The following is a 24,452-nucleotide window of genomic DNA, read 5'->3' as shown; positions in this document are numbered from 1 at the left end:
AGCACCTTTTAAAACAAACTTGAAAAGGCTTTTCAACTGTTCCAGGAATATATTTTTATATTAATTTACAAAAAAATACCTGCTGAACCTTTTAAAATAACATTCCTAACATAAAACCTACAAAAAAACGTAAAAAACTCATGGTTTCTAGCAAAAAGCATCTTCAGACACGCTAAAAAAGTAGTGCACGCGCTATCTCGCTAAAAACGCGTTTAGTCATGTCTGTCTGCTGTGCGTAAGATTTGCGTCAAGTCTGGTCGGTGGGGACGCGACAACAAAAGAAATAGCGTTCCACTTGATTAGACGCGATCAGACTGCTTTAAAGCGTTTTTGTCTAACCGGTGGGGATTCAGCCTAAGAAAACAAAAAAATAGACATTAATTTTGAAATGTATTAATCGAAGGCTTCTATTGTGTAAAGTAAAAATGTTGCATATACAGAATAAAATTCTGGCAATATACCATTTTGACTTGTTAGAACGGTTTTTGTGAATTGTGTCAAAGTAGTAAGTACTCACAATTTCTATAATCTAAGCTTCTAGGTTACAAAAATTGCTTCGCACTTTAGGGTTATTTATGTATTTGTTTTGATTCGCATCAGAGAACAAGGTGGCGCAGATCTAAGATTTTAGTTTGGGGTTTTTTAAACAAGTGCTTCTTTCATGACACTTATCTCAATTTTTAAGTTACTGCAATTGTTTTTTGCCAAATAAGGTTGCTGAAATGCGCAAAACTCTATGCAGAGTTAATCCTAACATTGGATAGGTTATTAAAATCCTTACACAGGGTCGGCAACCTTTTTGTAGTCGCGGGCCAAAATCAAACTCAGAAAGGTCTCTGCGGGCTGCACAACATATGATAAATGAAATTTTATGTTATTACAACTTTAGAAGAACTGGAAATCAGGTGGGCCTCGGATATTTTTTGCACTTTAAAAACGTGTTTATAATTACTTAAGTCTTGGCGCAAAGCGCTAAACAAAGGATTTACTTGGTTTAGAATTCGAGTCCACATGTCGTCATCCATACTTCTATTAAAAAGTGTAATAAAACTACCTTGAGGAAAAATGATAAGTTTAATAGTTTTTTTTTTTGGTAAACCGGTATTTCTTTTAAATTTCTTACGAGTTTTTGTTACATTTAAAAAAAAAAGGTTGAAAAATATTTCTCTTCAATATTTTTGAATACGTTTTCCGTTTGTCTGCGACGCACTTGGCAGCCTTCACGGCGCAATGGTAAAGAAGTGCTGATCTAGTTCAAAAAGAGCATGAAAATGTAAACACACTGGATGTAGAAAGATGATTCGCGCGAAGCTCAAAAATTTTTCGCACATTTACACACTTTAAATAGTTAAAATAGTACGGTATTTGAAATGGACTCGTGTCTAATTTGTAAGAGGCGGCGGGCCGGATGAATTATATTGGCTTGCTGGTTCTGATACAGATTTGCATTAACACCAAAAATGATATAGTCGAGATCAGCTTAGGGCCACATATGTCGTCGCTGCAAAATGTGAAAAACACCGCTTTGTGCGAGTTCGCGAAACAAATTTTACAATTTTTTTGAAATATTTACTTAGTGGCGCTATGGGGCCCGTACACCACTACAAAGCTTAAAAATACATCCTATATTGGCGAAAATAGGCCATATTACCTGGGGAAGCGTGAAATAAGCCGCTTTTAAGTTAAAAAATGTTCATTTGTTTTAGTTTGGAGGGGGCATGGTCATATCGCCTCCCCTCTAGATCCGCCCCTGGTCCTGGCGATGAAATAGCCAAACATTTATGGATAGATTGAGTTAGGGTGCAGATTAGCGTTTGGTTTTGTGTAGGATAAGCAATGTTATTGAATAATATTACTTGACCCATCAACATCCAAATGAAAACTCGTACCCTAGCCCAAATATTGCATTGATTTAATAAATGTTTCAACGCCTTCTTGGCTAATAATTTTTTTTTTCTCAACTTGTTTCGTTACTGTAAAGTGTAAACATAGTGGTAGGATTCTAGACCTGCGCCCTTGAATGAACTATAAAAGGGATGGCGAACCACTGTCCCGCGAAATTGGCAAATAATTAAATATATGACCCACTTGGGCTTTTTGCAAGAATTAAGAGTGTTTGTTACTCGCGCGATGAAAAGGTTTGCCATCCCTGAACTATAATGTTAGTAAGTTTTGCCGCTAATAAAGTTAAGTTTTTCCTTATATTGCCTTTAGCAATACAGCAAACAAACTTTTAGCGAAAAATTTAAAAATATTTATATTCATTTTATGAATACTAATATTGAGTCATTTTAACACCCAATGTCAAGCTTTTTCTCTGATTTTTTCATGATATAAACTATGTGGCATACTCTTCAAAAAAGCTGTAGCTTGTTGATATTAATCAGGCTATTCTTTCATATGCAATCAAAAACTCGTAACTGCCTAAGTTTAACATATGGCCTTTAAATTCCGGAGTCCCCAAAGAGTTCCTGTAAAAAATCTAAAATTTTTTACACACACCTTTTGTTGGCTTGGCAATATAGACATACTTGAAAATTAGTATTCAGCCACATTAACATGTATGAATTTTTGATTGAAAATTGAAAGCATAGCCTGACTGACATTGACTAAGCGATAGTTATTTTTTGGAAGGGTGTGACATTGCGCAACCTTAAAATTTGGTGCTGAACAGCCGACGTCTAGGCATGAAGTGCCATTAAATGTAAACTGGGCCAGGACCAGATCTGCTATGAGTGGTATTTCATAGAACAGAAATAACACTACATACACTTTTTGGTTTATACAAACTTTTGTTGGAATAACAGAATGGGTTCCCGCTTAAATATCTCTGTATAAAAGTAATAAAGTTGATTCATTGGTATCACATTTTAAAAATGGGAGGATACAGTTCAACACATCAAAAAGTGCAACAGTGTCGGGAGTATTTTCCAAAACACCTCGAAAAGCATAACGCATACAACCAACCCAGTCAAAAGGCAGTAGTGTATACTGGAAATAACCATTTTTTGAAAATGTTTAGAAAACTCAATGAAATGAGGAAATCAGGTACCTAAATTTCATATTTTATGCAGTTTTTATAATGTGTGAATATGCACTTCCAGTTATAAATACGTATTAATAAAATTCAGCCTAGAAATTACAGGAATACTGAATCTAACATGTCAAAATGATACAAAATTAATATTGATGGTGTCTTTGCATTTTTACTTTATTTTTAGGTGTTGACAAGGAAATAAGTCATATGACTATTCAGTGTTTTCTTGGTTTTAATGTGCTCAAAATGTCAGATAGGTGTTTTTTTATTTAATCGATATAAGTGTTGCTTGTTTGCAGGTACACTTACTGATGTTGTAATACACTGCAGCAAACAAGATTTTCAATGCCACTCAATCATTTTAGCTGTTAGATCAACCTTTTTTCAAGATTTCTTCACTAAAGCATCAAAAGGTTTAAACTGTTTAAGTGTAGCAGCAATTAATTATTTTTGGACAAATTATAATCTTGTTGTCTGTCGTGTAAATTAACGTCATAATCAGTGCAACAATGATTCAAATGGCTCAAATATTTTATTTAGATGATTCATCTGAATTCATAACATTCCATGAAAACAAAATCAACTTGGATGTTTTAGAAAGTCTTTTGGAATACATATATGTTGGATCAATCTCGATACCAAAAGATCGATTAGAAGAGTAATGATATAATGTTTTAATTACATTGTCATTCATCATGAATATTTCCTTTTTCATCATGAATATTTTTTTCGTTTTTTATTTGAATAAATAGATCTATATGAATACTTCTAAATAACTGCAAGTTAAAATTCTACAAAGCATGTGTGGCTATGAAATTGTTCTTTAAAGGTATTTAGAGGGTGCAAAAATGTGGAATTTGAATTGTATAATTGCCGCTCAAGTCTATACTGATGAAGACGTTTTGTCACCAAACGTAGAAATAAAGCAGCTTGACTTTGAGAGTACCATTGCGTCAAAGTAAGCATACCTAAAGGTTGATTTGGTTTGATATTAATATTTTAATTCTTATTTTTTTAAATAACTGTTTCTTAGGTTAAAAGAATATTTGTTTACTGGTGAAGATAAACTAGGTTGTTGCAGCCCATCTTGGAACATAACTATAACCACTGCAAACAAGGAAAAAATTATGTGTCATAAGTAAGTACGCATTTTTGTTATTTGTACTTGTTTTTTAATAAAAAGCATTAAAATGTATTGCCGCCCACCTTGCCAGACAACACCATAAAAACGAAATATTAAATATTTTCAATCTTTGTTAATGCCCTGATTTGAAAAGTAGTACATTTAAAACTGTTCATCTTCTAGTTGAGTTGATTTTATTTCAAGGGAACTTCTAGCAAGTTTCAGTGAATATTTCCAAGCTATGTTTGGTTCTTCTTCCTTTTGTGAATCATATCAAGAAGATGTTTTTCTGCGGGACATGGATCATTCAACTTTATGGTGACACTATTTTAAGAAGTTGTGCTGCTAAGTTTCTATCCTGTGTCTATTATTTTTCTAACTCAATTTTTAGTTGCATTATTACTTACATTTATACTTCACAAATCAACTTTGACTATAATATATTGATTTCTATTCTGGCTACCAGATGGATGCTGGTAGATGAAGATCTACTTACTGCTGCTGAGCATAGACTAGTAAGTTCAATAAGGACCTCAGAGTAAAGTATTCATATGATTGTCATTACCTTTTCATTTTTAGGTAAATATGATTACCTATGAAAACTGCATTGATATGTACATAGTAAGTGTTGCCAACTGCTTTCCACTTCTTGAAAGAGAATCTAGTGTTCCTGTTTTTGATGGCCTTCAGCATGTTATGCAGACAGTTGGATTTAAGCAATTATCATTGGATTCTTTATGTGAATATTTGTCAAGTGACAAATTGTCGGTTTTAAATGAAAAAATGGTTTGTGATTGTGACTGGTTTAACCTTTTTAAAATTAGGTGTTTTTTTCATTTTATTGTTTTAAATTTTTGTAGGTTTTTGAAGCTGTCTTAAGTTGGTCGAAAAAGCACAGCCCAGAAAATACTTGCCATGCCTTTGCTAGTTGTGTTCGTTTTTCTTTGTTGTCTTATGATGACTTGACATATTGCATAGACATGTTATCTTCCTTAGAGCAAAGTTGCTATTCAGCTTTGCTTTCTGAACTATTGGAAGCCAAGCATAGAATAAATCACTCTCCAGCTATGGTTGATTTTCAAAGCGCAGGTATTCAACTGCGAGACTGTTTTAAAAAGGTAAATAATTTAAAATCATGACCATAATGAATCCCATTGTGTGTTAGAGTTCGATTTTGACTTTTAGTTTAGTTGCAGTAATTTTCAAAACATACCTTTCAGTTGTAATTAATATTATTTTTGCTTTCCCTTTTTAAATAGTGTAAATATTAGTTTTTGTTTATTGTGTTTTTTAGGTGCATTTAACTGTGATTGCTTGCAAGCCTGGTGGAATATATTCATCTTTGGTGGTGCTCAGGTCAAAAAAATATTTTTTTTCACAGTTCAAATTTGTGTTAGCAATATTGAAGTCTTTTAAAGGAGTAGTGAAAAAGTGCCTTTTAATTTAATAATTTTAATGTGTAGGGTGAAATCTGAAAGCCGTGGATTAAACTATGGAGGGCAGACAACTGGACAAAATTTCTGTTTTGAATATTTTTGCAAATTTGACACAGGTAAACATTTTTTCTTTTTCTGGTGTTTTTAAGTTAATTGGCTAGTAGCCAATACTTTAAAATACATTGTTGTTCAGAATTTGGTTCTACTTTAAAATACATTGTTGTTCAGAATTTGGTTCATTTCGGAATTTCTGTGTGGCTGCATTCAACAATCAATTATACATAACAGGTACTGAACCACAGAACACAATTATATATTTAAAACATCTAAACCGATATATCTTTAAACTAAAAAAACACTCCCAAAAATTATATATGTTGAATTAAAGAGTTATATTACCTTCCTTGTTATATTGTTTATGTACACATTTTATTATGATTCAACAGAAAATTAAATTTAACTATAATTTAAAAAATATTTATAAAAGGCCAATAATTAGTTTATCCCTTTTTCAACTTTTTTATATACATTTATTTGACAGTACAATATAGCAAGACATAAAGCACCATAAAGGTGTCTCTAAATTAAAAAAAAATGTGTTAATGTGATACTACACATTGCACTTTATATCAGGGGTCGGCAACCTTTTGCTAGTGGCGGCCCAAAACCAACCTCAGAAAGGTCTTTGCGGGCCGTGATAAGTTTTAACTGACAATTTATGCATTCAGATACAATGAGTTGGCGAAACTTTGATTGCTTTTGTTAATAATTGCATTCCAGGGTGAGCATTACGCCTTTAAGCTGAAACATTTCACATTTACCTAGTTGAAAAAGCCAAATAATACGAGAAATGGCCTCTTATCTATTTTGTAAAAACGCTGTTGGGCCGGATGATATTCATTGGGCCATAGGTTGCCCACCCCTACTTATATCATTTACATGAGCCTTTAAACGTCCAATGTTTATTCTAAATATAAAACCCAGGTGGATTGTACAAGTTAGTTCATTTGGGTCTTTACAATCCTTCAAGACCTTGTCCCACCACTTTAATTTTTAATCCGAGAGTTCCTCACAAGTGGTCTCAGGGGGGTGACCTCCAGGTTGCAAGGTATATGCATCATATGGTGTTAGTGGGGGGCAGTCTTTATGTTTTGGGTAAGTTTTTGTTGTGTTTTTTTGTTAGCATTATCTTTATTATTTGTACAAAAGTAATGGTCAGATAACCTGTCATACCTATTAAACAATCATTTTAATATTGATTTGAATGCATTTTGGTGCATGTGCCTTATTTTTTTCAGTTTTTTGCCTATGTTAATTAAACTAATTTTTTTTTTCGAACCATTTTCCAGGGGGTAAAAATAGAAGTCATGAGTTTGAGTGCCAAGTTGAAAAACTTTGTGAAAACAAATGGATCAAGGAAACAGTTCTGCCACATGCAGGTAACAAACAAAAGTCAAGGTTTGCCCTACCCCATAACATATATATTTTGTACTACTGGAAGAATCGTTTCTTGGCTTTATTGTCATTGGTCAAATTATGGTATCCAGTAAGATTTCTAAGTTTGCGAACAATATAATTTTGTACACCGAAAAGCCATCGCAGACTCGCCGAATCTGTCGATCTATGATGCAAGCAGAGCAAGCCAGAAAAACAACTGGCCTGCAGTGAGGTTCGAACTCACGACCTCCGGTCAAGCCGGGACCGTCGCTCTACCAACTGAGCTATGCAGGCTCAGAGAGGAGCGAGTCGAGAAACAACCATGCGCCAATACTTGCACATTTTGTTAGTACAAGCAACTTCACACTGGGGGATCATCAGTCCGTATCAATCAATGAAAGACACACACAAACATATGTGTTTAATAACATCTGTGATCTAGCCCCTCGGAAGTTGCTTTATGACCAACGATTACGGCTTCCGTATCAATAGTACACCGAAAAGCCATCGCAGACTCGCCGAATCTGTCGATCTATGATGCAAGCAGAGCAAGCCAGAAAAACAACTGGCCTGCAGTGAGGTTCGAACTCACGACCTCCGGTCAAGCCGGGACCGTCGCTCTACCAACTGAGCTATGCAGGCTCAGAGAGGAGCGAGTCGAGAAACAACCATGCGCCAATACTTGCACATTTTGTTAGTACAAGCAACTTCACACTGGGGGATCATCAGTCCGTATCAATCAATGAAAGACACACACAAACATATGTGTTTAATAACATCTGTGATCTAGCCCCTCGGAAGTTGCTTTATGACCAACGATTACGGCTTCCGTATCAATAGTACACCGAAAAGCCATCGCAGACTCGCCGAATCTGTCGATCTATGATGCAAGCAGAGCAAGCCAGAAAAACAACTGGCCTGCAGTGAGGTTCGAACTCACGACCTCCGGTCAAGCCGGGACCGTCGCTCTACCAACTGAGCTATGCAGGCTCAGAGAGGAGCGAGTCGAGAAACAACCATGCGCCAATACTTGCACATTCAATATAATTTTGTCAGTTTTTCAAAATGCTTGACTTTTATTTGGACTGTTATTATTACTGGATGGACAGAAATAACCACATATAATAAATCACTGAGACGAAACAGTTTACCCGATTCAATAGGTTTTGCTTGTATCAGTATTTTAATGGTTCCTCGATAAAGGCCGGTCTTATTTTATGCCACTGCTGAAAAGCTTTCTGTGGTGCAGAAGAAAACATGGTCTGCTGCGCATGGGAAGCGCTAATCTTTGTGTTGGCCAAAGCGCCTGGTTCATCGTTGGTATTGCGCCGCTACTCGACTACTCGCCGCCACTGGCTACCCGCACTTGTGCTTTCCACTCCCGAACCCGTGCTGGGAAGCTACTACGCGCAGCTCTGGGACTTGGTATGTCGTTTTTTGAGAGACAGAGATTTGCCGTCGATTTCGCCTGGTACGCCATTTCACAAATTTTGCACGTCGGTATTAGCCCTGACGCGGACGCCCACTAGGCTACTTGTTTCAATTTTGTGTACGTGTAAACCAAACGATTGTAAATGCAGTGAACACTTATTTAAAAAAATTAGTAGGGCCGTGTTGGTTTTGCGCTTGGCTTAGTAAAACACTTTTTGTTTTTGGTTGAAAAAAACATAAAAAAGCTAAGTAGCATTGTGTTATAGGTTGGTTTAAGTTTTAAAGTAAGATTTGAGTTTAGAATGAAAGTAGAGTTTAAAATCAATCCCATTTCACTATCTTATCCCCCCCCCCCAAGGGGTTATTGCTGAAACATAAAGTTATTTTCCCCATATTTTTGTCTATTTCATATTCCAGTTGACCTTTAGTCTTATTCCATCTGTTTGTAGATCGTCATCAAGGAAAAAATATATTTGTTTGAAAAATCTGGGCGGGATTATAAGATGGTAAGTAAAGAACTTAAGTAACCTAGAAAATATATAGGTCGAAAAATTGAAATCTTGGTGACGAATTACATCTCGTGCAATGTAACAAGCAGTTAAATAAGTAACTCGTGATCATGCTTCCAAACAGTTTCCTTTCTTGTGTATTCTTACTAAATTAATTGGCGAATACATGAAAAAAACAGCTAAATGTTTTTGAATGTCTGTTTTGTTTTTCAAATCCAATCTAAAACTGCAAATCAGCAGTAGGACCAAAATGCGCGGTTTTAGGCCAAATATTGAGCGTTCGACTCAGTGGCCAGCGCTTCATGGTCGAGTCAGGCCAGCATCCTTCTTAACTAAACAATTTTGTCGGACTGCATTATTTTTTCCAAATCCCAGGTCTCGGTGTTCGACCCTGTCACTGAGCGCTGGCAACCCCACATCCAAGACGACGCCCCTCTTTCCCACTTCGAGCCCTTTCTTCAAGATGACGTCACGCTGGTTGCCCTGGGCGACTTCTCACTCAAATCCATCCCGTTTGGGCCGTACAAGTCAACTCCGCCCATCTACGGCACCTGCTTGTGGGCTCCGACAGAAAATAGCCAGGTAAACAAGTGTGTTGAATCATAGTTATTATGAAGCTAATTTTTGAAGCCACTTGTTGATTTTTGCAGGTTATTTAGCAAATCGTAAGCGTTGCTAACTTAGCCTTGGCTACGTTGTTCGAATGCAGTTAGTTGAAGAAAATTTTACAACTATTAATTAACGTATGATGCGCCAACGTGAAAAATAGAAAACAATTTCAACTGTTTTTAGACCAAAGTTCAATTTTGCTAAATTACCTCTATTCAAAAAGTTTCTGTAGGCCTATCCCTATAAAATTTAAACAAATTTCAAAATGGAGCACAAGTTAAAAAATTTTTTAAGCAAAATAGTTCTTGAGAATATTTGTCAATTTTTTATGTTTATAAAATGACAGACAGCAGTAAATAGGACTTTTTTACGTTGAACTGTCGTTGTTTGGTTTGTTTAATAGATCCGTGTGCGTTTATTACAGACAATAAGAAATTTGAACCGGTATAAGCCAAGTGCCCAAAAATGCAGACACGCCACCAAATTGAAATCAATCCCGAACCGCTACTCAACCTGTCCGGTGTACGTCTACATAGCACCTAATAGCTGACTTGCCAGTATAGACAGATTTGATGTTTTTTTGTTATGGGTATCTTTTTGTAAGGACAATAAGGATTTTTCAGGCCTTTGACGCTTTGCATGTTAGGTTTTCCAGGAATACGTTTTTAGGCCGATTTTATATAATATAAAGAAACCCGCCTTTAAAACTTCAAATATTGCCATGAGTAGTGCACTTGCGTTATATCCTTCATTATTGATTTACTGTGAATATCGAATCCTTGCGGTCAAACCGTTCATGTTCTATCGGTGTAAACATTTTATTAAAATAGGTGATTCGTATGTATATTTGTGTTTGTAAACTGTTTAAAAAATATTTTTAGGCACCGTTTTCTTTTAATACATGTCGTACAAGTAAATGTTACTGAAAAGTGCGATTACTGCAAACGATTTATTTCATATTTTGTTGGTGTTATTATATTGTGAATATGGGTGCCGCGATTTGTATTTTTACTTATTAATTAATTTAAAAACTATTTGTTATAGACTTATGTTATGTAGGTCGTTGCAAGTAAAATACGATTAGTGTTATGCTTTACCAATTTTTTTTTTTAATTTTTAATGTTTTAAACATTTTTTTCGTAGTGTAAATATCCTTTCCATCGCTTAAACCTTGTAAAAATGGCCTATACTACGTTACAATCATTGCGCTTTTACTATTTTAGAATAAATTATATGTAAGTTCTTCCTTCATCTGTATTTCTTGCCATGTCGTTATACTAGTCTTAAGTTCGTTTTATTTCAAATATACATTGCTGCGTAGTGGACACAACAGAATACATTTTTACTTATTTTATTTTAAACAACCTTGCTTTGCACATTCGCGCTAATCATTTGCGTTTAGTTTCTTGTTTCGTGGCGTTTTAAAAGAAAGTTTTTGGAACTATTTTGTCAGTTTTAGAACGATATTGTTACAGTGACCACTTGCCAAATAATTGTTTGATATTAATGAGTCGAGCAAAATATATTTTGTAAATTAATTACCACCACTATTCGATTTATTAAGAGTTGATTTGTCGAAAAGTTCATCAAACCCAGATTTAACTGTGCGAAGTTGTCTACTTTATCAAACACGGTGCTAAAAATGTGAGCATTTCTATACGGCGTTGGCATATTTTTGCAAATTTTGACTTCTACCCATTGTTGCTAATATTGTGTAACTTAAGTAAAAAAGTATAAACTTGCGAAATATGTTTTGTCTATGTTGTTACACGAGCAGAGATAAGACGTGAAGTTTCATTCTGTTTGACAATAAAAATATTAAAAAGGAACAGTGTCGATCTGATTCTTCAGATTTACAAAGAAATAATTCAGAAACGAGTGGAAATAATGGCTGACACAGTTAAAATAGGAATAATTCAAATCTATTGGAAAAAATGTTGCACTGAATATGTGAATAATAGAAATCACCATGACCCTTGCAAGATAAATGTCGACCTTAATTCACATTCATTCGAATTAAGATATACTGACGATGCCTTAGTTGGCGAAATATATATATATCTTTTAAGATCTGGTTAATGTGTCTGACCTGAATTGCTAGCTTTGCTAGATTATTTTGCTGCTATTGGAAAAAACTGTTGAATGTTGATATATTTTGCCCGGTCGCTTTTTTGTTTTATTTGACTTTCCTACAATAAACTGAAAAAATGGGAACAAACAATATGACCTAAAAGCAATAATACCCAATGCAGAAAAATCTAGAAAGCCAAATATCCACGACAGGATTTTTTAGCCTCGTTAGGTGTTAGTCCTTATGTGAGGAAAACGACAAATTTATCTGAAACAAGATAGGAGCATTTTATTTCCATGATTGAAAACATTTTTTTAGCCTCGTTAGGTGTTAGTCCTTGAGTGAGGAAAACGACAAATTTATCTGAAACAAGATAGGAGCATTTTATTTCCATGATTGAAAACATTTTTTTAGCCTCGTTAGGTGTTAGTCCTTGAGTGAGGAAAACGACAAATTTATCTGAAACAAGATAGGAGCATTTTATTTCCATGATTGAAAACAGCGAATCTAAATTATGATTCAAAATTAATACCGAAGATCTAACGGCTTTGCTTCAGCCTTTCGGCCAGCGTCATAAAGACCGGGCTGTCGGGCGCCGGTGCGGGTCTCATCGTTGCAGTTCGACTGCAGGGCGAATCGGGTTCGCATTTTAAAACGCTGACTGCGTTTTCTTTGTCCTCTTGCGGGCGAACACTCAACGGGGATTCCTCGCGTTTCGAAGCGTTCACGACTTTCCGAAACGGCGTATTTTCGGCTCGTTGAGGCGTGTGTAGCAGACTCGCACCCAGCGAAAAGTTCAGATCGAATGAAACGTCGACCAGCGCCGTTCGACCGGGGGATCTTTGTGTTGTCCCTTGCTGGCAATTCAGACTGACCGAGCCTAGCGCAGCCATCAGGTCGTCCAACTCGTCGTCTGTAAGTGCAGGGAAGCGCATATTGCAAAATTAAAAGTACAGCGGGACAAGCACATATTGGGCTTGGAATAAGAAAGCAATACACTAATTAGTAAAACCAATGCACGAGTAAAACATAAAAAACATAAGCGCGTAAATGCAATAAAACAAGTATGAAGATCACGGCGATGTATATAGAATATAGACAAATTAAACTTAAGAAAGCCTTTTTGCTTGCTTTGTGGATGCAAATGTGGATATTGAACAAGTAACAATTAAAATAGCCTTTTTCTGATATCGGAAGTTTCACGCGGTGACATTTTTTTCTGTTTAACCGGGCTACTGTCGCTCGCAACGAAAATAACGTCGTCTTCTGTGGATGAGGTACCTCGTTTGACGGGGCTTTTCTCCGCCACGAAAATCACTTCGTCTGTTTCGGATTCCGGACTTGACTTGAGCTTGAGCGCGGCTTTAGTTGTACAGTTGGTCGACTGTTCAGCTGATGGAACAACGTTTTTCTTCTTTGCGAAGAAGTCGGTCACTTTCATAGAAGGCTTTGTAGAGACGGCTGGTAAAAAAATAAATAATGCATATTTTATAGGCTAATCGTGTTGACTAAACACGTTTTATTTGATAAAAGAGCGTATCTTAATGGAATCCAAAACAATGGCAGTCGGTTTCTGCTTGTCGATCACTGTTTCGCTGACGCGTATATTACCAATAATACTGAAAGGTTAAAAACACGTAATTAACCAGGATAGACATTTTTTAATGAATTCGAATTGAGGAACTAACGATGCCAGTATAGGCAAAATGTATATTCCTTGTCTAAACCGGGTTTTAATTTTGAGTTTTACTGTTTTCTTTAATATCATTGCGAAATAATTTAAACATATTTACTTAGTCAAATACAGCTTCCAAACTTTACCAATTAATAAACGCAACAAACCTTTACGGCCTTTCTTTAGTTTCTGAGATGCTTCTTTTGCGTCCGCGAACGCTTTCGCCAAATGGGGAAAAGCCGATTTGAACAACTCCTGACTTTCCAGGGTGGTGACCGGGCCCTGGACTTCAATCAGGTGTAAGCGCCACTCGACCTCGTACACTGCAACTCCGTCGCGTTTGCGTTCCTTGAGAATACTGCAAGGCAAATTTTGAAAGAGCTTATTGTAAATAACTTAGAATTTGTTAATTTTCTGTTAAGTATAACGTCAGGAAAATGTTGGTAAAACTAAAAAAAACTTGCTTTACCTGAAATAAAAAATCGATCGTAGTTAACGAATTACTTCGGTGTCTACAGTCACAAAAATCATAATCTAAAATTATGAATATAAACGTTGACCTAATTTAATCTAGAGGAATATAACAAAACTGAATACTTTATTAAATCACTATGACGCAAGTTAGGTAGTTCCAAAAACATTGCAAAAACACATTTCTCTTTTTATTTGATTTCTGGAAGTTGCTCAATGGTGGGAATAAATGCCCAACATTTCATGTTGGTACAAGATATCATGAAAATTTACCTGATTGGATTTGCTTGAGCTAGTTCTTTTGGGTGAACCATAATCCACTTAGTCAGTATCGGGACTGCCTTTTCCACGCTCTTTTCTATGGTCCATTCCAGTTTTTCACAAAGAAAGTCAACAATTCCTTTCAGTCTGGGGCATTTTGCGTTGTAGCTCTTGTGTTCTGGTAGCGTTCGTTCCTTCAGGAATTCGTCAACAACTGCTTGTCTGGGAAAGTTTTTAACCTGCATGAAACAAATATATAGTGGCATAAAGGTCGATCATTTAAAACAATAATGTCATGAACAAAAATGGGCAATAACAAAACTTACTCATCGCAATTGTTTGATATGCAGTATTTTAACTGTAAAGTAAAAAGTTAGGGTTTTACTTGCCTGTTTAGCCTTTTCTCTGATTGATTGTTTTAAACTGTTTTGTTTTCTCCGTAACTCATGTAAATGCCAATCACAAGTGCATTTCATAGGATCAACAGTTTCCTCTCTACATTTTGGCCCACACACATTGCAACTAGTTTTTGAGTGCTCTTTCTTAGTACCTTAAGCAAATCATAATTAGTAGAATTGCAGTCAGCATGCAAAACGTCCAAGGCACCATTTCAACCTTACCAACATGTTTGCAAAAGCCACAGTGAGAAGGTTTTTTGGCTTCAGGAAACATTGTTTCTCTTGTATTCACTAGATCTTTTAGATATTCAATTGGGTTTCCACTGCACTGCTTCAAAAACTCTGTAGCTTGTACCTAAACACATTTGAAAACTGTTTTTGCACTGCCAATTTCATTCTAAATTAATTTTAAGGAAGAAATATTGTACAAAAATAGCATATTATTGAAATCATTTACCTTTCCAATTCCGTGAAGACCATCATCATAATCACACCCCAGCATCAGGGCTAGGGCAACTAGAGAGAGACGCTCCAAATTGAGCTCAGATTTTATCTTTTCAATTTCATAGCAAAGAATAGTGTCATTCTAAAAAAAAACAATTTTTCAATGACACATAAGAAACACTCTTTTCCATTTATTGATGCAAACCTTTTTAAATACACAAGATTAAGTTTTACATAAAATGTTTTTTTGGCTGAACTTCTTTTTTAAAAATGAGGAAAATTGATTACCACAAACCTCACGAAATTTGGAGTTAAGTTGATTTCTGGATCCCCTGAAGACCCCAAATTCATTTCCTTGTCTATAGAATAAAAGTTTATGTTAGATAAACAATATAGTCAGTCTGTCATATCAAACAACAATCAAATTAGAATAAAAATTGTTTTCACTTTGTTACATATCAGAACAAGTTAGTAATTGCCCGCTGGATCATTTCAATAGAGTTTTGTATAACATTTTTACAATTCATAGTTTATATCACATTTAATTTCAATAACAATTAATCAATTATTCAGTTATAACACTATTAAACATGTTTGTTTAATAATTAAGAGTTTTTAACATGTTAGCTATAAATTACTTTTTCTATTTTGTTAATAAGGTACTTTTTACCTTTTAGCAATTGTTGCATGCTTAAGATTTGGGGGTCGTCCATCAATAACAAAAATCATTTTGATGTTTTTTGATAGTAGAATATTGACACGAAAGAACAAGTTTCTGCATTTCAAAAATAAGAGAACCAATCAGTAAATAATAATCTCAAGTCCATCATTACAAAAGTTATTATTTCGATAAATACTAACATAATAACATTAGGTATGTCATAAAACTTGGGAAAATTTTTAAAACTTATTACCGGTACTACACAAATAAATTCAAAATGACAAAAAATATTATAGTTATTCTTAGATTCATACAGTTCATTGCCAGCAACATTACATACTAACAAACAATAATTTGTTTAACGCTATTGTTTATAGGCTTCGACCTTGGCTAGAATCCTTCCGATTATTTTACAGTAACGAAACAAATTCTTAAAATTGAAATTGCAAGGGGGAAATAAATATGGGTGATTAAATATAATAATAATACTTGACCCACCCAAAACCAACCACTAACTCGCACCATAACCCACCTAGCAATAAAAACATCATGACGAAAATGTGGTAGGATTGTAAACCAGCGTCTTAGGATTTTTCTATTTCACACAGCATGTAGTTATTAAAACAAATTAAGCAAACCTGAGATACGGACAGCGTACATTGTCTTGCAAATGACGTACGCTCTCGGCCTCACAAATCCAGGCTGCAAGATCGATAGCTAAGGTTTCGCCTTGCAAATCAGAAAGGGCTTTGGTTGTCTTAACATCTTGTAGGATTTCCCATAAGTGCAATACACCCATAACGGTGTGAGCGGTCTTATTCGTTAAAAAATTATCTCAAAACCCCAATAACTATTTTAGCCTTTTAGGTTGCACAGTAGCACGAAAGCTGAATGCATAAAAACAATAGAACGAAAATTTGTATTGTCACGTGACTAAGTTGCACTGATGCGTAACAAAAATAGTTTTACTCAAAGAGTTTTAATAAATACTTATTGGTTTTATCCTTCAACTCAACCCAAAGAGAGTATAACCAATCGTTTGCACAATAGCAAATCGACGAATCTTATTACCCCAAAAGATGAAATACTAAAAAAGCTCAAAACATCAATCAGCATACACTTTTTAGAACAGAAAGAAATTTTACTTGCAGCTGTGCTACAACCCTGCAAAGCAGTTGGCCTCGCTAGCAGCTGGCCATTGTTTGAGGCGGTCATTCAAGAAATCCCTCAAGGCTGGAGGTGTTTACATACGACGAATCTTATTACCCAAAAACAGGGAATAATAAAAAAGCTCAAAATATCAATGAGCATACAACTTTTTAAAACAGAAAGACATTTTACCTGCAGTTGTCCTACAACCCTGCAAAGCAGTTGGCTCGCCAGCAGCTGACCATGGTTTGAGGCGGTCATTTAAGAAATCCCTCAATGCTGGCGTATTTTCTATTGCGATACAGCAATAAAAAATTGCGATGCATTTTATTTCGATACAGTAATTTTACTAGATGGTAGGCCTACGCCCTACGAGCCAAATTTTGACAGTTTATAAAATGCACATTTCTCACCTAAAACAAGCATAGGCCTACTCTTATTGGTGGTCTGCCACCAAGCAATTTGTCGTGTATATGCCACCTCTAATCTTTTCCCGACTGAATTAACGGGTCTAGCTAATCTAGTGGCAGAGGTCTTGACCATCTAATGTCTAACTTGGTCGACTTTTCCCAATATCATTTATTTCACATTTCGAAAACTTTATGATAATTTACGGTCCGCGGATAGTTGCCATAATTTATAGCACACCAGTTAATAAATGTCGCTTCTAATTTAAATGCCAGAGTCGAACCTATTATCTAACTCGAACTTTATATAGGTACCTGTTGTGTGCCAGTTTCTTCTGGACCGTAGCCGAACCTGAACCGTTTTTTGTAAGATTTCAAGGATCGACCGGAACTCAACTGATTATTTTAAAATAACCTGAACCTTGTGGATTTGAAATTACAATGGTCAAAACGGTCCAGAACCGGAAGTCTATAAAATTGCTCGGACCCGAAACAAAACCGGGTTAAAAAAACAATCAAACAGAATCAAAACAGCATAAGGATGACCAGCCTTTGTGTTTTACCATGGAGGTCATGATTTTCGAATCGAAACCACATATATTTACCGAACATGTAGCGCGTAGTAGGCCTAGGAAACGAAAATCCTAAAAAGACGGAAATAGAATAAAGTTTGAGAATAATTGAATCGAACAATGCTTCACGGACCAAAAAAAAAAGATTTCGCGAATTATATCATTCAAAGAAATTGTGTTCAAATGTGCACTTGGTATACACATAGTTTGCATGCATGTGCACTGATGTATACTTAAAAGGCGCGGATGTGTGTTTTATGGTGTGCAGCAGGGCTGTAGAGTGGAAGTCGGAACTCGAGGAGTCGGTTTGTTTTGCTGGAGTTGGACTCGTGACTTGAGTAAGACCACGTAAATCTACCCGAGGCCGACGTACGCATGCTCAGTATTTTAAAACTGATATGAAATTGTAAAGGTGGAATAGCATATGGTGGAATATTTGCCAAACATGTATTGTGAGCGAATGAATTATGCGACACTCCTACAAGTAGATTGATGAATATCCACCTTATTTTAGTTACGTAATTTGACGGACTACAGGCTGTATGGTCAGGACCAGACTCGGGACTCGCATTTTTTTTTTTGCAATTTTGACTGGAGTCAAGCTCGGGTTTATTTTTTTGGTCGGAGTCATACTCGGGTTATTTTTAACCAACTATGCACCCCTGGCTTGCTTTACAAACAGTAATAACTCGAATATGAGGGAATTCCCTTTATCATATTTTTATAGCAATTTTACTTTTTAACAGGCAGGGCTTTTTAGGATTGAGGTCGTTATAACACACCAACTTTAAACTGGTATGGTGAAACATATTAGAACCATGCAAATTTTTGGCAGTAGCCTTTCAAACATTACTAATCTTAAAACCTACAAAAATTTTGGGCCGATTTATTATTTTTTCTCGATCTGGCAGGCTTAAAAACGGGTGTGACTTTTTTGCATGAAGGCGGTTCAATCAAAAAAATTAGAGCTAAAGTTTAGTTACTTTTAACTTGCAGGGTTTACTTAACTGTAAACAATTCTATGTAATTTAATGATGGGTTATATCAAAATTAAAACGTTTAGGTTGTCAGTGAAATTAAAAAAGCACATTATCATACTTGGTGAAAATAAGTTAACATATTTATAATAGCTTTAAAACACTCTTTCTGGTGTGTATTGTTAAATTGTTTATAACATAATTACAATAACGCTACTAGAGTCATAAAAACTTTTTGACATTTATTTTTCTGCAATTCATTCATTTGCACACAAACCCACAACTTTGATAGCACGCAACTATAGAAAAGAAACAAGGCGGTTAGAGGTGGAATAATGGCATTAACTTTTTCTTGGCAAACCCAAAGTCCCACCACTTTCAATAACAAAAAACTCTGCAACACATATTTCATTTTTGAGGTTACCGGCAAAATCAAAGTGTCATATCTTACTATGGTATTAACTTAAAAAATTCCTTAATCTTTTATTGAAGTTTGCCAGCAAACCCAAATTTTCAACCTTAGCACTGTGCGAAATAAATGTCTTCATATAAATTAATTTCATAGTTCAACAGTGCACTATGTGACATAGTAAGGTTAAAAGCAAAAGCACTATTTTTCCCCTACCATAAAACTTTAAACTGAAACACACAATTATACTTCATGGTCAAGTAAAAGTAAAACAAAAATCACTTTGGCCATATTTCGAAAAAAAAATGAAGGTAAAATTTTAGTCTTGTAATCGCAAAATATTAATGAAGTTTAGTTTAAATTTTAGCAATTGAAAGTTTATCCTTTGTCCGTTTTGGAAGCATATTTACATTTTTCTGTAGTTATTGCACAACCTTAATTCCATTGAAATATATGGAGAGCAACAGGAGTTCACCAAGGAACAGCAGTGAAACAAAATTACTTTCCAAGCGGATTACCACCTTGTTGAAATTGTCGCATCATGTTTTGCAAACCGTTCATTCCACCCATTTGCTGCAAAACTCTCGGATCCATAAGTTTTGCCATTTGTCCATTTAAACGAGCCATTTGGGCAGGGTTTACATTTTTGTCCATGCCACCTGGCTTGAACAGGCCTTTCATGCCACCCATTTTCTTAACCATTTGAGCGAATTTTCCATGCTGCATGAGAAGTTCGTTTACTTCTTTTGGAAGGCATCCAGAACCACGTGCAACTCTTGCAATACGCCCTGGGTTTTTGGAAAACAGTTTTGCCCCATCCTTGTGATCCAGTTCTTCATCTGTCATGCTATCCATAATTGTCATAAGCCTTTTCAGTCTATCCATTGAATCTTTTTCGTGTCCTTTTGTCATAAAGTCATTAAAGCCAGGAATCATACTCATTATTTGGCTGAAAGGACCCATTTTCATAATGTTTTGGAATTGTTCATACATATCTCTTAGTGTAAATTGTCCATGTTTTAATTTATCTAACAGTTCCTCATTTTCATCAAGCTTAAGTTCATTAACTTTATCAATTAAACCTTCAATATCACCCATGTTTAAAAGCTTCTTGATAAACGGTTGGGTTTTGAACATTTCAAAATCGTCAATATGTTCACCAGTACCAATGAAAATAATTGGAGATTTTGTAGCTGCCACTGCAGATAGAGCTCCTCCACCCTTAGCATGGCCATCAAGTTTGGTTACGATAACTGAAGCAACATCAACCTTTTCCTTAAAAGCTTTAGCTTGAACCTCACATGCTTGTCCAATTGAGGCATCCATAACAAAAATGACATTATCTGGGTTTATAGTATTGTAAACTTGCAACATTTCTTCGAAAAGTGAATCTTCTTGTTTATGTCTTCCACTTGTATCAACAATAATAATCTCAAAATTTTCATCTTTGAACTTTTCGACACCTTCAGCAGCAATTACAACTGGATCTGCTTCAGTATAGCTTCCATAAAAGGGAATTCTGGCTTTGGTCGCATTTTGCTTTAATTGATCGAAGGCTCCAGCACGAAAAGTATCTGCACATATCAGACAGGTCTTCCAATTTTTTCTTTGATAATAGTAGGCAAGCTTTGTGCACGTTGTCGTTTTTCCACTTCCCTGAAGTCCAACAAACATAATAACATTGGCCTTTCCCTTGCTTGGCTGCCATGCTTTAACACCTGGATCAACAAGCTTTACCAATTCACGAAAAACGGAAGATTGGATCATTTTTCTTTTATTTAAACCTGATGCCATTTCATCAAAATCTATAGCGGACCTCACATTTTCGCGAAGCTTTTTTACCAATCTGATGTTAACATCTGCTTCGAGTAAGGCTCTGCAAATTTCGCTGAGCATAGATTGCAAAACCTCTTCATTTATGATAGTTGCGTTACTTAACGAACGAAGAGCATTGTTTATCTTCCGACCCAAATCTGCTAAAACCATTTTGACAAAACTACTGTTTTTCTGTCAATAGGTATTCAATTGTGGCAAGCGAATGACGTGTTTTTCTGCCTGCTGTGTTAAAGTTCTCGTCGAACAACAAACAACTGCGACACCTATCGGCTTTGTCGGACAGCGACACCTTTCGGTCAGTTTTACAAGTTTTTTATGTTTTTACATTCAGTCTATAGTCTGCCATATATCACATAATTGAAAACACGCTATGCACCAATCTTCTAGACAAAATAATAGAGAAAATTGGCAACATTTCCGCATTATGCTTGAGTTTAAATCAGGGAGTCGAACCGTAACCGAACCGGAACTTTATGAACCGGTTTTGGGTCAATTTTTTCCGAATCGTAACCGAACCTGAACTGTTTTTTATAAGATTTTAAGGAGCCGAACCGGAACTGAACCGAACAATTTAAAAGTGCCTAAACCTGAACCGAACCCGAACCTGTACATTAAAGCGGTTCGCTCCTGCATGACGCCACAACTTCTATTTTACAGAGTCAAGTTACGCCATGTTCGAAATTTTATGAAAAACATATGATTATTGAATAAAAAAATCGTTCATTTTTTATTTTTTAGACATTTCAATATTGAGTTGCTGTTTTTTTAATAAGTCACGTAACTTCTATTAAATGACTTACAGTTCAAAGACTATTCTCTACATTTATCGACCCACATTTTGAGATTTAACGCAAATTATTGTATCTGAACCGGAACTTTATGAACCGGTTTTGAAATAACGATGGTTGAACTGGAGCTGAACCGGAACTTTTAAATTCCTCCGAACCGAAACCGGAACTGAACCAAATTCCGAAAAAATCCTTGAACCCGAACCGAACCTGAACCGGAAAAGTCAAACGGTTCGACTCCCTGGTTTAAATTGGAAAAATGTTGTTAGTATTCCAGTGCCGCGCAGCACGTTTGGACTGAAAAGTGTTTTCAGTTCGGGTAAACATAAACTGTCGTATAAGACTTCATGTAGGATAATATTTTGCATGTGGCATGGCCGCGTGCCCCTGGACCCGCCTTTGTTTTGATAAAGCAATATAGTAAAATGTTTTTTGAAACAACCCAACGTTATTATAGGCTACCTATTTTGTGACGATAAACTATATAACGGGGTAAACCCGATTTAAAGACAAATCACTTATATATCAGCACACCAAATACAACAATGTAAAAGGCTTAAGTAAAATAATACAGCGCACAAAACTTGTCCACGATAATTGCTTCGTCGGTACAAATATTGCTTTTTTCACAATATTTACGAGACTCTTAGGTCCTAAAAAAGCAAAGCACATGGAGTTAAAAAGCGACTCAAGTTGAATTGTATAAAAAACATGTTTTATGACGTTACGACAATACGTAATTTATCAGCGTAATCAAAACTAGGTTAAGTCCTAACAAATTAATGGAAATAATGAACGAAGTATTTGCCTTTTTTTTTTAATAACCGACACTTATTAGGATCATGGTGAAGACTAGGGCGATTATTTTTTGACTTCTTAAAAAAGTCAAAATTTTGTCAAAATTTACACGGTAGGTCAAAATTTGTTAAAATTATTTCAAATCAAAATTGATTAAAAATGCACATACATCGTTCACAATATTTAAAAAACTATAGTTAGCTTTTTTAATTGTCTTTCAATTAAATTTTCACAAAAAAAAATTAGTTTTCAATTAAATTCAACGACTTTTTAACTGTATTATATATTTATTAGAGCAATATACGGTAGACACGAGCCGGCATAATCAACCACCCAGGCCGAGTTTACCGCATTATGTACAGCTCGAGCTTCGTTTTTGCTTTATATAGTAGTTGTCCATCTCTGATTTGGACACATGTGTTAAACAGTAATTGCTGTTTTTTTTCGATTGTGAATTCCAATTATCCCATTTCTTGTTTTGACATTATTCTAGGCCTTTCTCCATTTTCTGCAATTATATTGACGTTGTAGTTCAGCTGTGTACACAATTTTTTTCTAAAATAACCATCGTCTTGTTTTTCTTTAACATTTTAATAGTTGTTTGCCTTTTTAAATGACAAAGATATCAACTTAGTTTTGGCAAGACAGACAGGTCTTCGGAAAAAAAAATCCGAAAAAATAACTGATTTGTGTTCGACCGGTAGTCAGTAAAACATAAAACCGTGTGTTTGTCGACGCCAAGACACTAATGCGGTATTTCAAATAACAAGTGAAAGTTTAAATCAATGTATTTGTTCTAGGCCAAAATTTTAATTTTTAGGTTAAAATTTCTCATTTTAGGTAAAAAATAATCGCTCTAGTGATGACAGGTCAGATGCTATAGTATTCGGCAGATCCAGTAAATTTTCGAATCAGTCCATTATAGTATAAGGCAGTGTTGCCTAATCTTTTTTACCTCAAGTCGCACCTAGACCTCTAAAAACGCGGTGCTGCATTTGGTGAGCGCGAAAGTTTTAGGGTATACCTGTATTTCTCTTCGCACCTGGGAACTTCAATTTGGTTTCACAAACAGCCTACTGCTCTGCAAATAACCACGAGCTGTTTTGAAAGTTTCACTTTTATACCGGGTCGAAGGTTTTGGAAGAAAGGTTGCACCATGCGTAAAACACTTTTGAAACTTGTTTCTTAAAAGCGAAGACTGTCAGAAATAAACGAAGAAGTGGAGAAGAAAAAAAAACAGGGAAAGAAATGGAAAGAACGAAAGCCAAGGTATGGGACCAAAATTCCGAAATAAGATTTTCGTGCAAATTAGTGGTTTCACCAACGAAAGGTCACAGAACGGAAAAAAACGAAAGTGTTTGGAGAATGTAAATAAAAGAGAGTTCAAAGAGCCGGTTATAGAGACTGGTAAAAACTGTTCTGGCCGTTGTCGTTGTTAGTTTCGGCACGTTGTGAGTATGGACCGGAGTTCCAGATGCTCTTCAATCCGAGTGGGTCAGCCTGAATGAAACGCTTCGAGTTAAAAACGATTATTTGGCACGTCAGTATAGCTCTTGACTACACTTTTTGTAGCTTTAAAGTAGCTTTTAAGTCTTAAGTAAGAGCTGGAAATTCTAAAGCTGCACTCACGTTTTCAGAATAGATTTTAACTTTTTTGCAAAAAATTACAAGTCAGGCCCAGTAAAGTCATTATGAGAGCAAGTCAACTTGTCTAGTCATTGACATAAAAAAACATAAAACTAATAAAATTGGTAAACTCGCCAACTCAACAAAAAATTATAACAGCGTGTAAAAACCTAATTGTTTTGCGTGAAACTTAACTAAGTAAATCCAATTTTAACTAAAAATATTTAATGAAAACAGTTCATATTTACTTAAGTCAAAGTCAAGTCAATTTCCAAAAAGAATCGAGTCAAATCAGTTTAAATCACCAAGTCATTTACAAACATTGAC

The 24,452-nt window shown here is 35.4% G+C and overlaps 4 protein-coding genes across 5 annotated transcripts in view; 1 reads left to right on the top strand and 3 right to left on the bottom strand.

Moving 5' to 3' along the window:
* The first annotated feature begins 2,811 nt into the window (after positions 1–2,811).
* On the top strand, positions 2,812–10,291 carry LOC146161160 (kelch-like protein 23). Of its 2 annotated transcripts, XM_083384525.1 has the most exons (18): positions 2,812–3,052; positions 3,341–3,450; positions 3,578–3,695; positions 3,867–3,995; positions 4,071–4,175; positions 4,365–4,478; positions 4,552–4,675; positions 4,740–4,946; positions 5,021–5,278; positions 5,455–5,516; positions 5,624–5,712; positions 5,825–5,884; positions 6,581–6,751; positions 6,946–7,035; positions 8,283–8,458; positions 8,914–8,970; positions 9,349–9,555; positions 10,007–10,291. In XM_083384525.1, the coding sequence occupies exons 1-18, from the start codon at positions 2,877–2,879 to the stop codon at positions 10,130–10,132; spliced, it is 2,379 nt and encodes a 792-aa protein (XP_083240651.1). In that variant the 5' UTR covers positions 2,812–2,876; the 3' UTR covers positions 10,133–10,291. The 2 variants fall into 2 exon arrangements, with proteins under 2 accessions (XP_083240651.1, XP_083240652.1); XM_083384526.1 differs by lacking the exon at positions 5,825–5,884.
* A 1,793-nt stretch (positions 10,292–12,084) lies between these two features.
* LOC146161159 (flap endonuclease GEN homolog 1-like) lies at positions 12,085–16,429 on the bottom strand. Its single transcript, XM_083385484.1, is given in 10 exon segments — positions 12,085–12,112; positions 12,186–12,566; positions 12,935–13,114; positions 13,496–13,686; positions 14,073–14,299; positions 14,450–14,610; positions 14,681–14,813; positions 14,916–15,261; positions 15,573–15,677; positions 16,202–16,429. Coding segments are annotated over 9 exon segments (1,878 nt in total). The 5' UTR covers positions 16,363–16,429; the 3' UTR covers positions 12,085–12,112; positions 12,186–12,192.
* Positions 16,430–18,890: 2,461 nt separating this feature from the next.
* LOC146161158 (signal recognition particle subunit SRP54-like) lies at positions 18,891–21,132 on the bottom strand. The gene has a single exon (XM_083384083.1). The coding sequence runs from the start codon at positions 21,061–21,063 to the stop codon at positions 19,576–19,578; it is 1,488 nt and encodes a 495-aa protein (XP_083240209.1). The 5' UTR covers positions 21,064–21,132; the 3' UTR covers positions 18,891–19,575.
* Positions 21,133–23,744: 2,612 nt separating this feature from the next.
* The window catches only part of LOC146161157 (transmembrane protein 131-like), a 41,519-nt gene continuing 40,811 nt past the window's right edge, over positions 23,745–24,452 (bottom strand). The window contains exon 39 of the mRNA XM_083383453.1: positions 23,745–23,999. Within this exon, the coding sequence (XP_083239579.1) occupies positions 23,895–23,999 (105 nt within the window). The 3' untranslated portion in view covers positions 23,745–23,894. The remainder of the gene's footprint in view (positions 24,000–24,452) is intronic.

The sequence above is a fragment of the Ascidiella aspersa genome, chromosome 3 (genome assembly GCF_963924565.1).
Source record: "Ascidiella aspersa chromosome 3, kaAscAspe10.2, whole genome shotgun sequence".
Lineage (NCBI taxonomy): Eukaryota > Metazoa > Chordata > Ascidiacea > Phlebobranchia > Ascidiidae > Ascidiella > Ascidiella aspersa.
The sequence above is the reverse complement of the archived record's forward strand: the minus strand, read 5'-3'. Positions and strand labels throughout refer to the sequence as shown.

Coding starts and splice junctions, on each gene's coding strand:
- LOC146161158 (XM_083384083.1), bottom strand. CDS start 21,063: ATGGTTTTAGCAGATTTGGGTCGGAAGATAAACAATGCTCTTCGTTCG.
- LOC146161160 (XM_083384525.1), top strand. CDS start 2,877: ATGGGAGGATACAGTTCAACACATCAAAAAGTGCAACAGTGTCGGGAG. Junction 3,696..3,866: donor CCAAAAGATCGATTAGAAGA/GTAATGATATAA, acceptor TGTTCTTTAAAG/GTATTTAGAGGGTGCAAAAA. Junction 4,947..5,020: donor CGGTTTTAAATGAAAAAATG/GTTTGTGATTGT, acceptor AAATTTTTGTAG/GTTTTTGAAGCTGTCTTAAG.